This window comes from Rutilus rutilus, assembly GCF_951802725.1.
Source record: "Rutilus rutilus genome assembly, chromosome: 4".
NCBI lineage: Eukaryota > Metazoa > Chordata > Actinopteri > Cypriniformes > Leuciscidae > Rutilus > Rutilus rutilus.
Window position 1 is genome coordinate 21,397,780 of NC_140212.1, and position 15,251 is coordinate 21,413,030.

The 15,251-nt window shown below is 38.4% G+C and overlaps 1 protein-coding gene and 1 pseudogene across 3 annotated transcripts in view; one reads left to right on the top strand and one right to left on the bottom strand.

Annotated features, from left to right (window-relative positions):
* Positions 1-2,373: 2,373 nt before the first annotated feature.
* Positions 2,374-3,192, bottom strand: LOC311289785 (putative nuclease HARBI1; annotated as a pseudogene). The gene has a single exon. The product of its transcript is annotated as a putative nuclease HARBI1 (transcript).
* Positions 3,193-10,504: 7,312 nt separating this feature from the next.
* Positions 10,505-15,251, top strand: part of LOC311289442 (protein phosphatase 1H-like) — a 77,450-nt gene continuing 72,703 nt past the window's right edge. Inside the window, exon 1 of one of the 2 annotated variants that reach the window (XM_084407469.1) lies at positions 10,505-10,938. In XM_084407469.1, the coding sequence (XP_084263595.1) occupies positions 10,700-10,938 (239 nt within the window). In that variant the 5' untranslated portion in view covers positions 10,505-10,699. The remainder of the gene's footprint in view (positions 10,939-15,251) is intronic. The other variant, XM_084407470.1, reaches the window with a different exon arrangement.

Below are 15,251 nucleotides of genomic sequence, written 5' to 3' on the forward strand. Positions count from 1 at the left end.
ATTTATCCACCTTGGGACCCGGTTTAAAAAAATAGCAGTTTCAGTGTCCGAAAACTCCGGATCTGTCTAGACGAAACGCCAATACGATACAAAATTTGTACGTATACAGCTATACGCGTCTCTGTGTGGACAGGGCTATGTAGACTAAAATGGCACTTTAAACCAGATTAAAGGGATAGTTCACCCAAAAATGAAAATTCTGTCATCATTTACTCACCCTCAAGTTGTTTCAAACCTGTAAGAATTTCTTTTTTCTGCTGAACACAAAATAAGATATTTTGAAAAATGTCTGTAACCAAACAGTTAATGGACCCCATTGACTTCCATAGTAGGAAAAAAAATACTATGGAAGTCAATGGGGTCCATCAAGGTTTAAATGAAATTTACTAGGAGGCGGGTTTAACTTCAGATTAACTTTGTGTTTCAAAGACGACACATGCATTACTTGGGGACACACACACACACACACACACACACACATACACATATGTATGTATGTATGTATATATATATATATATATATATATATATATATATATATATATCATTTAAACATTTAATTTTGTTTTAACACCATTGTATCGGGTTTCTAGTTCAAATGTGATGGGTTCATGTTAAACTGACTTGAAATGGTCACTCTTTGACTTCACTTGATTTTTTCATTTTGAAATGTTTCAATCTAGTAACCCAGTCATACAGGCCTTTCGCTTCCCATCATGCTTTGCACAGGGCTGAATTGAGAGAGTACATTTTGAAATAAAGTGATATTTTATGCATTTTTTTTTGCAAGATGAGAAAACTGAGAGACTTGTTAATGTTCTATTATGTTGGTATTTAACATTTTCTGTTATGTTAGTATTTTGGGGGGTTACCATTGTGGTGAAGTGTTGAGCCTGTTCTTGGATCAAGGACCTGCTTCCTAAAATCCTGTTTGTAACAATGATAAAGCAACCACTATGCTAATACTAGTTGAAACCAGTATTGTTTCTAGACTGCCAACACCGAACACCATGGGGCGGTTTCCCAGACAGAGTTTAAAATAAATGAGGACTAGGCTAATTCTACTTAAAAAGTGGCTTTCTGAGACATTGCTTTATTTGAGATTAAGTAGTACCCGACTAGGGAGTTGCAGACTAAGGTTAATAAAGACTAACTAGCTACTCTCTGTGAAGCCCGATTAGAGTAATGTTGTGCACTTGGTGCAGACCTGAGGTTGCTTCAAAAACCAGGGCTGGACCCTTAAGAAACATTAACATTGTGTGGAACTGGAGTAAATCACCCAACCAAACAATGGACAAAGGTAAAAGACAACGTTCAAAGAATTTCAGTGACTCTGAAAGGACCCTTTTGAAGCAAATTGTGTCAAACCACCCAATAATTGAGAACAAACAGCATGATTCAGCAACAGAAAATAAGTAAAAGAATGCTTGTACTTCAATTTGCAATGAATTTAACTCGAATGAAAAAGTAAGCAACAGGACACTTCAACAACTTCAGGTAAGCTACTGTATTATTATTATTGGTCTACTTTTACATGTCAGTCACTTTGAAATGTTGCTTCATTTTGATCCAAGTATATTACAAACAGCATCATACAGAATTTTAATTTTTTATATTGTCTCATCTTTCTAAGATCCTGTGGAAAAACATAAAAATAAACTTAAAGAAGACAAATGCTGTTGCACGTAGGGAGCGTTTCAAGACTGGTGGTGGACCCCCGGAAAGACCAGAGACCGATGACCTAGGATCACTTCGATCATTGATAGCCAGCAGCCCCTGGAAGGTATCCCTGATGATGATCATTTGGACAGTTCAGATGGGGCCCTGTTCCAATCCTTATTTGGTAGGCCACATTAATTCAATATGTGCCATCCTTAAACTGCAGGGAATATGTATTGTTGTCAGTCATTTCTTGCAGTCCTATAACCAGAAATATTTAATGAACTGAACTTTTGAATACATATTGTTCACTAATGTTGCAATATAATACTTTTCAGATGATCACCAGAGCTTGGAGGTCCTGAGACAGGATGAAAGTCAGCCCACTACAGCTGCAGCAGCCTGGAGGGAAGATGGTGTCACTAATTCTGGCCAGATGAGAAGGACCAAGAGGCTGACCATGCACGAGAAACTGGCCATGGAATTCCATGAGCACAAATTAAAGTATTTAAAAGATGAACATGAAATGAAGATGAAAATACTTTATGTTGATTTAGCCATGAAGGAGGAAGAGAGAAACATGAAGCAGCAGCAGTACCAATGTTCTACTGAAACCAGCACCAGTTCAGGGTCCCGATATCTCAATTTGTGAAATAAAACTTTTGTTCATCATCCATCTGTGGCAATTGTTGTCTTCAATCATCTGAGGTAACTTTATTGTGAGAAGTGCCGCAAAGCAAAAGCATCTCTGCACGCCAGTCCATACCTGTCATTGTCTGGCTCAACCATGGGAAGATCTGGTTCATCCCTATGTTCCATTTGAGGATCTGGGCAGCCATGCTGTTTGAGGTAATTGTGAAGCACTGCTGTTGCAATTATGACAATACAGCATCTTCTTGGTTCAAAGCGCAATGTGTTTCTGAGACACTGGAAACGACTCTTCCATACACCAAACATGCGCTCCACTGTACCTCTGGTACGGATATGAGCTTGGTTGTACCGCTGCTGTTCAGGTGTGACTGCATGAAGGTAAGGAGTGAACAAGAAGTTGGTCTGTGCATACCCACTGTCACCAAGTATGATTCCACTATGTTGACCACCTTCAAACTGAGCAGGAGTTCTGGAAAATTCTTGAGTCATGAGTTGCACCTTTCCAACGTGCAACAATGTTGGAGAACTGCATAGTGGGAGTGCACACACTTTGTACATATATTGAGAACCAGTTTTTACGATTTCTGTACTCCTCAGAATCTGCAGTAGAGGGACACTTTATTGGTATATGACATCCATCAATACAGCCAATGACTCCAGGGAAGTTTCCATATTCAAAGAACTGTAGTTGGCTTGGCCAGCAGCATCAGGAAACTTGATGTAGTCATCTTTCAGTTCACATATAGCTTTGCACACTTTGTGGACTATTTTGCACACAGTTGGTTCACTTACGCCACACAAATCGCCTGTTTCACGATGGAAGGTTCCACATGCCAAAAACCTTAAGGTGATCAGTACTTGTAGCGAAGGAGGGATAGGCATTCCCCTAAAAGAATCAGATGAAAGCATGTCTGCTGCAGTTGCTTTGTACATGCAAAAACAGTCACGAAAGTTGATGTCATCAAAATCATTCAGTGGGTTGCTCCTGTCCATAACCACCCTTCTGTCTGGTCTAAAGCTCTTTCATCATCATTAAAATAGTCCAGGTAATCCATTTTCCTCTATTGCTAAAGTCAATCTGGAGGCCAACATCAATTAATCTGAAGTTAAACCTGCCTCTGGCCAGGTTTAGTTTAAGCCTTTACTTAAATCTAGACTAGTTCTAATCAGACTTCTGGAAATCAGACTTTGTAATTCAGGACTAGGGAAAGTCTGAGACTATTTTAAACCATGTCTGAGAAATTCAATTTCAGTTATAGTCCATCTTAAATCTCCAATTTAGTCTATGATTAGTCTTAATCAGTGTCTGGGAAACCATATTCCATAGCTGGTGTGTGGAGATTATTTAGCTTGCTTAAAAATAATTTTCTCTTGTTAGTAACATTTTTTATTTTTATTGCAGTCTTTTTCTAATGCCATTGTTTTCCTTGGATTTGCTTCTCAATTCCATGCAAATTTAAGATTTTCCTGGTTCATTCCATGTTTTATAGGCAACCTCTGTCATGCTAATTCAAATTAGCACAGCTGGTTTTAATTTAATCTGATTTATTTTAGTTCAGGACTCCATAGTCCAGGTGTAACTAATCTGTACTTAATCTGTGTTACAGAAAGCCATTTTTTAAGACACGATTAACTATTCCTGTCTTAATTTAAACCCTGTCCGAGAAACCGCCCCTTTGTGTTTATAACAGTAATCTTGCAGGGTGGACTCATTTAAAGTAATGTAATCGTCTGGTTTTAGCCAGGTTTCTGTCAAACACAGACTGTAATCATATTATTTACAATAAGTGCTTTTGAAGTAAGGGATCGAATATTCAGCAACCCAAGGTTTGTCATTTGTTCATCTGATTTATATCTGTTTTTTATTGGTTGAACATCAATAAACTTTTTACCCTTAAATGGGTTTGAGAATTTTTTGTTTTTCTAATTCAGGGAACAGACAGTCTCTATGATGATATCTATGTAATAGAGTCTCTATGTGTTGGTATTTCACTGACTTCTGTGACGTGAGACAGCTAGCAGACGGTCGGTTTAGCCAGTATTGAAAACAGTCCATGAAAAAATTAACTGAAACCAAAACTAAACGTGACAACAAGGCTGGAAGGAAGAAATTAAACTTTAGTGGATGATTCACAAATATTCTGTAATCACCTGTAGTAGGTAATGTATTTATCTAATCATAACAATCATTTGAGGGTGTGATGTGTCTATTATCATCTTATCTGAGCGCAATACAGGATAAATGAATAAATAGATACAATTATGTACACTTTATAATATGGGTTTGGTCTGGCTACGCGAGACTAGCACCCCCATGACCCTATGGTTTGAGATGAATGAAAACTACAAACATGTGACAAAACTGTTTTTGTTCCATGTTCCAGCCCCAGCTCTCCAACGCACGGTTTATTCACCTTTTCCTATGACACTTTTATGGCTTGAATTATGGGAGTAACTTCTGTTAAACTGTAACAATCAGCAACTGCCAATAAACTTGTTTAAAGTAGTGATGAAACAGAACTTTTCTTCCAAATAGTGATGTACATCTGAGTATAAAAGATTATCGAAAAGGAAAAGATGTAGGGCTCTTTAACTCTTGTTCTATGCATTGGTTATTGATTGGATATTGAAATGTGGGCATTGCACTGGAAAGTGGAGGCACATAAAGCTTGTAGGTGCTGGGTTTAAGCAGAAATCCTGCATACGTCAGCAAAGAGAAGTGCCTTTTCACCATTTAAGTTCTAGTTATGGCATTTTTATTAAACATTACGACATTTACAACAGCTTATTCAGATAAACTGACAGATAATGATTATTTGTGGTACAACATTATTATTTAAAATGATTTGATTCAGTCCTTTTGAGAGGCAGTTCCCAAAACCAGAAGTGCCACATATTTAAAAATTTAGTAGGTTAGGTCAGAAAAAGGTCGGTAACATCAGCGTCTAAATTATCTTGTTGTGTCTCTTATTGCATAATTTTACTATGCCCTAAAAGTATGTACTCTTTTTGTGAAGAAAAATACATACATTTGAGTGTATAGCAGAACAGATTTAAAAAAAAAATTATTTGTAATATATTGAACAAACAGGCAAACTCATCCCATAATTATGTGCATCCTGTCACCATAAATTGGCCTATAAATGAACTTGAATGAAATGAAACACAGTTAATGTCCTCATTTACACATTCCACATTTAATGTAATTTAATTTATGCTACTCAGTTCTTCTTATACCATATTGGAGAGAAAAGACGTAGCTCATTAATCTGCCAGTCTGGGGGCCTTTCGTGCAGAGAACTCAATATAGGCCTGTCTGTTTTGCTATTGTGCTATTTATATCTTGCTATTTGTAAAAGTACACAATATTTCTGCAGTTGAAACTTAATACATTAAATAAATATTTTTTCAGCAGGATAGATATTGGTTATTAATCACTCAAACCCCTTTCGGGCATCTCTTACACACATCACTATCTGTCTCAAACATGGTCCCTCTTTAGCCCTGTGTGGTCGCACATTTGGCACTGCCTTTGCGGCGGTTCTGGCCAATCCATTAATTTATTCAGTCATTTATTATATGGATATAATATACGATTTGTTATATTTTGTGCCATCACAGAGTGTGCTTCTAAAATTAGTGAGGGATTTACAAGATTATTTACAATGTATTTACAAACAATTGGAACATTTCAAAAATATTTTGATCTGAAAATCTGAATATTTGCCTATTATTTTATTAATCTCGCCATGTGACTGTGACGTATGGCATTAAAGTACCATGAGAGCGATTCGAGAGCAGCCGGCTGGTTCATTCTGCGCAGCTTCTCAAGAGCGGCTGCACAAGCTCTGACGATACACAACTGTTCCACGATTGGCCGAATCCACCGCATGACAATGTTCACTTGTGTTTCGTGTTTATTCGAACACCTTCTGTTCCACTAATGCTCACAAATCAGCATTTTTTAACAGTAAAAGCTCTTTTCATGTATACTCACGCTATTATATTGTTTATAAAATTACCATGTTTATCAAAATAAAACTGATAAAAAACATTGAACTCACTACATTGGTATTTAAATAGTATAAGCTTATGTTGAACTTTATTCTTGTACAGTCAAAGCATTAAAGGATTACCAGTACCAGCTCAACTCGACTCAACTCGATTCAGGATACTCCATCTGGCGCGTGCAATTATGACGCAGTGAATAGTGACGATTCTCTCTGACCAATCAGCAGTCTGCCGTGTTTTCACGTCACATTTTAGTATCGCCTCAGCTCGCTCAGAACCTCGCCGGAGGTGGTACGGAAAAAAGTACCTGGAAGCAGGTACAGGTACAACTTTTACACAGTGGAAAACCAAACAAAGGCGAGTCGAGTCGAGCCGAGCTGGTACTGTGTAGTGGAAAAGCGCCATTAGATAAGTCCATACATACCTTTTTCATCTCCGTGCGTGCTGTAAGTCTGTTTGACGCACCCACCGCTAGCCTAGCTTAGCACAAAGACTGGATGTAAATGGCTACAGCTAGCATACTAATCCCAATAAGTGACAAAATAACGCCAACATTTTCCTATTTACATGTTGTGATTTGTATAGTCACAGTGTGTACAAATAACAAGGTCATATGAGACACAGACATTTTTTAAACGTTTAAATACTGGGAACTATTTTCTCAGAAGGCGAAGCACTGCTACTTGGGCGGAGTGATTAGCGCAGCACCCAAGAAGCGCTTTGGTGAGCAGAGAGTGCGCTCAGAGTTGGAGTAATAGAGTCAGCAATTACTAGATAGTAAATGCAAAGTTTACAATCATGGGTGTTCGCTGTATTGTAAAGAGCTGCAACAATAAACAGGGGAGACCAGGTAATACCATGATGTTTCATAGAATTCCAACCAAAAACGCTGACCTGATTAATCAGTGGCTACTTGCTCTGGATATAGATCCAAACACACCTGTAGATATCATCAAGGACTATCGTGTTTGCTCAGAACATTTCACTGAGGACGACTATTTTGAAAAAAATGGAATTTGCCACACGGACCATGAAACGTGTGCTGAAGGATACGGCCATCCCAGGTAAAGACAGGACAAAGTGGATCACCTGCGGCTGCGGTAAGTGTTCCGTTATGTTTTTAGATGACTAGCCTACTGTTGCAGTGCCATTAGCTAGATGTAATGTAACCTTAGTGACACTATTACATGAATAGAATAGAATAGAATAGAATAGAATAGAATGAGGCATTTATATAGCGCTTTCATATGTACTACTGTACACCCAAAGCGCTTTACAGTCATATCAGGGAATCTCTCCTCAACCCCCACCAGTGTGCAGCATCCACTTGGATGATGCGACGGCAGCCACAGTACAACGGCGCCAGTGCGCTCACCACACACCAGCTACAGGTGGAGAGGAGAGAGAGTGATAGAGCCAATTCAATGTAAGGGGATTATTAGGAGGCCATGATTGGTAAGGGCCAATGGGTGGAATGTGGCCAGGACACCGGGGTTACACCCCTACTCTTTACGAGAAGTGCCATGGGATTTTTAATGACCACAGAGAGTCAGGACCTCGGTTTAACGGCTCATCCGAAGAATAGGGTGCTCACTACTATTACAGTTGTTCCCGGGCTCCATGTATCCCCTGTAATGTTAGTATTGTGTTGTCACAAACGCGCTCTATCGCCCCAGTAACAAATAAGCGGCGCTAAAGGTAACTTTCAGGACTGTAGCCTAACTACTACTGTAGACTGTAGTTTTCATTTTTGAGAAACAGTGACCTTGTTTGTGAAATAGTAGGCTACTCCCGTTCTGATTCTCCCCTCGACCTCAGTCTGTTCGGCATCTTGTCTATCAGCTTCCAAAGTTTGTAACTCCTCGTCTGTGTATTCTGGCTCAAAACGATATGGTTCTGGATCTTGGTTTGATACCAAATAAAAATCCTCTGACAATTCCTCAAAGTCAGCCATGATCACGAATCACGTTCGCTACTAGCTAGTTAGTCACGTTGGTTTTGTTGACGGAACGGCGCTTCTCGGGTGCTGCGCTAATCACTCCGCCCAAGTAGCAGTGCTTCGCCTTCTGAGAAAATAGTTCCCAGTATTTAAACGTTTAAAAAATGGCTATGTCTCATATGACCTTGTTATTTGTACACACTGTGACTATACAAATCACAACATGTAAATAGGAAAATGTTGGCGTTATTTTGTCACTTATTGGGATTAGTATGCTAGCTGTAGCCATTTACATCCAGTCTTTGTGCTAAGCTAGGCTAGCGGTGGGTGCGTCAGACAGAGTTACGGCACGCACGGAGATGAGAAGGGTATGTATGGACTTATCCAACTCTGGGGGATACGGTGAATAAGCTAAAGTCCCAAAAAGTCGAAGTGTTCCTTTAAGCAGTACATAAAGTATTAAATGAAACCGTCTCTGAAACTTCAGTGTATTTGACAAATATTGCATTAAGTATTCATCCTGCCTTCTATCAACAGTTGTGGTGGTGGTGTAATTGTGTGGGGGATATATTCTTGGTTGGTGTGTGTGTGTGTGTGTGTGTATGTGTGTGTGTGTGTGTGTGTGTGTGTGTGTGTGTGTGTTGTCATGTGAAAAAGAAAGGACAACCTTTTGAATTTCATGGTTTTACGTATGGGCACATAATTAAAAATCATATGTTCGTTAGCATATGTTAAATTAAAATTAGGTCAATTAAATTAAATTAAATTAAATTCACATTTATTTGTCTGTTATCAGAGGTAACTGTCTAAGTTATGTATTTCAGAAATGTACATATACAAAATCACAGTTATTAATTTAAACAATGTATAAAAATACAACCTCAGATGAACAACAACAAATGACAAATTACACCATGTCATTCTTTATTTAACAAAAATAAAGCCAAAATGGAAAAGCCATGGGTGACAAACTAAGTACTATGATTCAATTGCTTGTAGAGCTACTTTTAGCAGCAATAAGTTGAAGGAATAATTTCCTGTATGACAGTATCATTCTCTCGCATCTTTCTGGAGGAATTTTGTCCTGCTCTTCTTTATAACGTTGCTTCAGGTCAGTGAGGTTTTTGGGCATCTGTTTATGGACAGCTCTCTTTAGGTCCCGCCGCAACATTTCAGTTGGGTTGAGGTCTGGACTTTGACTGGGCCATTGCAACACCTTGATTCTTTTCTTTTTCAGCCATTCTGTTTTAGATTTGCTGCTGTGCTTCTTGAAATCAAGTCCAGTTTCATGACCTAAAGCTAGCTTTCGGACAGATGGCCGCACATTAGATGGACTCTATAATACTTTGGTATACAGAGGAGTTCATGGTCGACTCATTGACTGCGAGGTGCCCAGGTCCTGTGACTGCAAAACAAGCTGAAAATGATCACCCCTCCACCAGCGTGATGCAGCTGTCCAAAGGACGTTGTTCCAGAAGTCTTGAGGTTTGCTCAGATGCAACTTTGCAAAACAAAGCTGTGCTGCTATGTTCTTTTTAGAGAGAAGAAGCTTTCTCCTGGCAACCCTTCCAAACATGACATACTTGTTCCGTCTTTTTCTAAATGTACTGTCATAAACTTGAACATTTAACATGTTAACTGAGCAATGAGCAGTGCACGGCCTGACCTTGGGGTGAATTTGCTGGGACGTCCACTCCTGAGAGCATTGGCAACAGTACTGTCTTGAATGTTTTCCACTTGTGAATAATCTTCCTTAATGTAGAATAATGAACTTCAAATTGTTTGGAAATGGCCATATAACCCTTCCCAGACTGATGGCAGGAACAGTTGCTTCTCTAAGATCATTGCTGATGTCTTTCCTCCTTGGCATTGTTAACACACACCTGAATGCTCCAGACCAGCAAACTGCCTAAACTTCTGCTTTTATAGAGTTAGTCACACATGCTGATGATAAATTAATCAAAGACATTTGATTAGCAGCACCTCACTGCTACTTACCTTATTAATTCCCATGGAAGCATTAAGGGTGTACTTTTTCACCCATGGATTTTCTATTTTGGCCTAGTTTTTATTAAATAAATAATGACATGATGTAATATGTCATGTGTTGTTGTTCATCTGAGGTTGTATTTAACTAATTTTAAGACCAGCCAAGATTTTGTATGATCTCCTGATATACATCAGTTCCTGCGCAAATCCCACGCAAGCTGTCATCGTATAAGCCGCACAGAAAACAGATCACATGACTTCTAATCCTTGGACTATTTCCGCTTTGGTTCAGACACTTACTGGAGAATTTGTGAAGCGAACACGATTTCATTCAACGTGACGCAGGGCTGTGCTGGTGCTGGCACCAGCTGGTGGGGTACCATCGTGTTAATCGTGCTGGTGGGGGACCATCGGGCAGAAGGAGACGCACAGACGCGGCTCTCCGCAGACATGTTAACGCGCGTCAAATCCGCAGTGGCCAGCTTCATGGGTGGAATCATGGCCGTATCGTCTATTAATAATAATGACCGTTCGGGTGGCTCGGACCTGCCGCTCAGATTCCCCTACATGAGACCGAAGTTTCTAGGACTGTCGCCGGATGAGATCGAGTGCTCGGCGGATCACATCGCTAGACCTATCCTGATCCTGAAAGAGACGCGGAGGTTGCCGTGGGCGACGGGATACGCCGAGTAAGAGTAGCCTACAAAATTACACCATCACATGAACGCTAATGTATCGGTGTGACATGGTTAACATGCAGTTATGTATGATGATAATAATAATTAAGTAATACACGTGCAACTTTTTGTCGCAAGCATGCATTCATTCATTGCTCTGTGCAGTTTTAGGTATAGTGTCAAATAATGCTTATTGAATATAGGGTAGGATGGGGGAAGATGCCCCCCTTAAGAACAATTTGAATTTACTTTTAAATCGCAACATATTTAAATATGTATACAGTGCTGCAGGAGGATGATGCATCAGTCAATGTGTTATTATAGGTAATAAATAGAAACATTTCCTAATTTTGTTGTTATAAGCACAAAATGTAAAATATTGGAATATTGGCCCCTATACTGGGGGTAAGTTGACCCCCTACCTGGGGTAAGAAGCCCCGCAGGATATACTTTTACAGAATGTATAAATTACTTTTTATATAATTATTAATTAATGGTATTTAAAGTGTCATTAATGTAAAATACTAAATAAACAATTGGATTTAATTTTGACAATTTAGTTGATAATAATTGAATAACTGATGACAGACAAATAGATTCATCTGAAAGTTAAAATTATTATGACTTATACAGGCATATTCATATTTACTAATTTATTTGCCCATATTTTAATTGAAGATTTGTAATAGAAACACTATGAATGCAAATTTAATGATTTCGCTCAGCTCAGCTAACCTATAGGTTTTAGTGAAAGCAAAGATTTCTGAAATGTACAACTAATTCATGGAAATACTGAATCTTACTCCAAGAGTCTAATTTTATCTTTTTACTTAAAAATAAAAACAAAAAAATTTACTCCACAAATCTAAAAACATTAATGTATTCACAAATCCCCCATTAACGAATAGACAACACTTGAAGTAACTGTAGATCACTATTTTCCAGAGACACAAAATTAGATTTCACAAAATTCAAATAACCTCAAAACTTTTTCGACTGACTAAACATTACAAATGCTGATTTTAGATTAACTGACAAAATTAAAAATAGCGTAGCCATTCATCAAAAGAGCTGAGATGAGATTTTGTGTCTACCTACACCTATACATAATTTAGAAGCAATGCAAGGGGTGTAAAACACTTAAATAATTGACCGCAATTTTATGTCATCTAAAGCTCTTAATTATAGATATGGTAGCCAACCCACTCATATCTCATAACATAATTTTGATTATGTAAATCAACATTAAATTACAATTTAGCTTTTTGTATTCCATGATTGAATATCTAAACAAGCACACATTTATAACTGAAAATTATATATCAATTAATCAATTCTATAATGTTAAAAGTTAAAGGCAAGGAAGGGAGTTTAACAGAAACTTAAAGGGATAGTTCATCAAGCAAGCAAATTTTATTTATATAGCACTTTTCCAAACAAATCAATGCAGTTCAAAGTGCTTTACAGGCAAAAAAGAAACCCTAGACACAATAGATTTAAAAAAACAGCCAGTGCTGTTAAAGGGTTAGTTCACCCAAAAATGAAAATTATGTCATTAATGACTCACCCTCATGCCGATCCAAGCCCGTAAGACCTCCGTTCATCTTCGGAACACAGTTTAAGATATTTTAGATTTAGTCCGAGAGCTTTCTGTCCCTCCATTGAAAATGTATACGGTATACTGTCCATGTCCAGAAAGGTAATAAAGACATCATCAAAGTAGTCCATGTGACTACAGTGGCTCAATCTTAAGTTTATCAAGCGACGAGAATACTTTTTGTGCGCAAAAAGTAAACAAAAATAACGACTTTATTCCACTATTCATTTCCTTCTCTCTGGGCCTCGAGTGAGTTCACATAGTGTAATAGCGCAGCGCTTCTGTGTTGTACATCACACGTAGGCTCACTTTTGGCCGACGCTGGTCATGTGTGTGATGCAGAACGTGGCATTAAGTCAGAGTGTGTAGAGTTTACTGATGAGTGTCTGTAGCAAAATAGTATTAAATGCTGAACTGAAATTGATGAAATTATTTCTGATATACGTGTAAGATGTGAAAGAGTCAGGTTGATGACATATGATATGGCATCTGCAGTAGAGTGATTGTGTCTGTAAGCAAACTGTAAGGGGTCCAGTGTAGGTTTGATGATGGTTTTGATGTAAGTCATGACCAGTCGTTCGAAGCACTTCATGGTGATTGACGTGAGTGCCACAGGTTATTGGTGATTTATTTTGGTACAGGAATGATGATGGAAGTTTTGAGGCATGCTGGAACCACAGACTGTGCTAGCGAGATGTTAAAGATGTCTGTAAGCACCTGTCCTGGAATCCCATCTTGGCCCGTAGCCTTGCGTTGGTTCACTCTCCTTGCGTTGGTTCACCTTCACTGTAGAGTCCTTTTTACCTCAGTTGTTGTGAGGGACAGCACATGGTCGTCCGCTAGTGAGATTATTTTACCTGGTTCGGGGGAAGCATTATTTTTCTGGAGGGAGCAACATCGTCAACACATTTGTTGATGTAACATGTAACAGATGAAGCATATTCTTCAATATCTATCACACCGTCAGATGTAGCAGCTTCTTTGAACAAGTACCAATTGGTGCAGTCAAAACAGTCCTCCAGAGCTGATATTGCTCCCTCTGGCCATCTTCTGAACAGGTTTTTTTTTACAGTCTTTTATAGTTAAAGTTATAATCATTTTTACAGTGTGGTTACATAGTACACTGTAAAAAAAACTGTGGAATTTACGGTAAAAAAACGGCAGCTGTGGTTGCTTGTATTTTACCGTAAAAAATATGGTGGGAACCTTTTATGTTTTACGCAGAGCCGTCGCATAGACTGTGCGAACTGTGCAACCGCACAGGGCCTCGCGCCACTAGGGGGCCTCGCAATCCTGCTGTTTTTTTGTTTTTTGTTTTTTTTTACATATTTTTTTGTTGTTGTCCCCACCACTTTTTAAAACATCTCGCGGCACGAATATAACAATTCTACAAATAAAACATCTTATAAAACATCTTGCCAGTTAACTGGCAGAGAGCATTCATTTCGTTCGTTTTTTAAATAAGAGATGATCTAGCGCTGAAATGTTTTTTTAAATCAAGTGATCAAAGTGCTCGTTGCCGCTGTTTTCTCGTGTGGCTCGCGCACACACCGCACTAACTTCACTCGGACGCGCGCTTCAATCCGTTGCGAATACTGTCTTCGTTCTGGTGAAATCACCAAACATAATGCACACAAATGTGTCCCTGCTTGATATACAATCACTGATGAACATAATCGGTTTTGATGAGGGAAAAAACTATACGAAAAAAAATACTATCCGAGGGCGGACTAGAACCGAAAACCTCTGACATGATAGGCGAAAGTTCTTCCACTGGACCATTAAGATACACGTTTTAACTTAGGCGGATCTATGTATATATTCACATGAAAATTCTCGAGCTGACTTGATGTAAAGCCGCTCGTTGCACATTTGATTTTTTTCCCTCTGAAATAAATGGCAAAAAGTCATAGCTGACTCTGAGACTATGTGCATGATTATGCTGTATTATTTTACTTGATAAAAACGTATTGCAGCGAGGTTATGCGTTCAATAGAACTAGAACAGCTACGTCCGTGTGTCATGCGCAATTGAGCATCCACATCAAAGAGCAGGGCCTCGCATTTCAAGTTCGCACAGGGCCTCGCACCCCACCTGCGACGGCACTGGTTTTACGGGACTTAAATTTACGAGCAAAAAAAAAAAAACACAATGAAAAAAAAAAACGGTGAAATTTAGCTTTAGTCAGCTTGGCTGCCAGTATTTTACCGTAAAAAAAATATAGTAGCAACCTTACTTTGGACTTAAATTTACGGCAACAAATAAAGCAGTACTTAAATGTGTGGTAAAAAAAAAACATAAGCTGTGGTTCCCAGTACTTTACTATAAAAAATACAGTAGTAACCTTTTAGTTTTCACGGGACAACCCTTATATTTCATTAACCAATAAACGTTATCATTCAATTGCACTAAAGTATTAAAATCTGCTTTATACGTTTGTAATATACTGATTACCTCCATAATAATACAGGCGGTAAAACATAAAACCACATGATCATTCAGAGCTAACCACCATTAGTTTTCCACAAGCTGAGGCACATGTTAATATATAGAAGGTGCACAGTGTCATACACATGAATACAAAACACCATCATGGTGACACATGACTCCAAATAATGCCATAAACATTCATTAAACAATATATGATGTAATATAAACCCCAAATGTACATAACTGATAACAAAAACTAAGAAGAAACATAATTACTTAAATGATATAACATCGAATG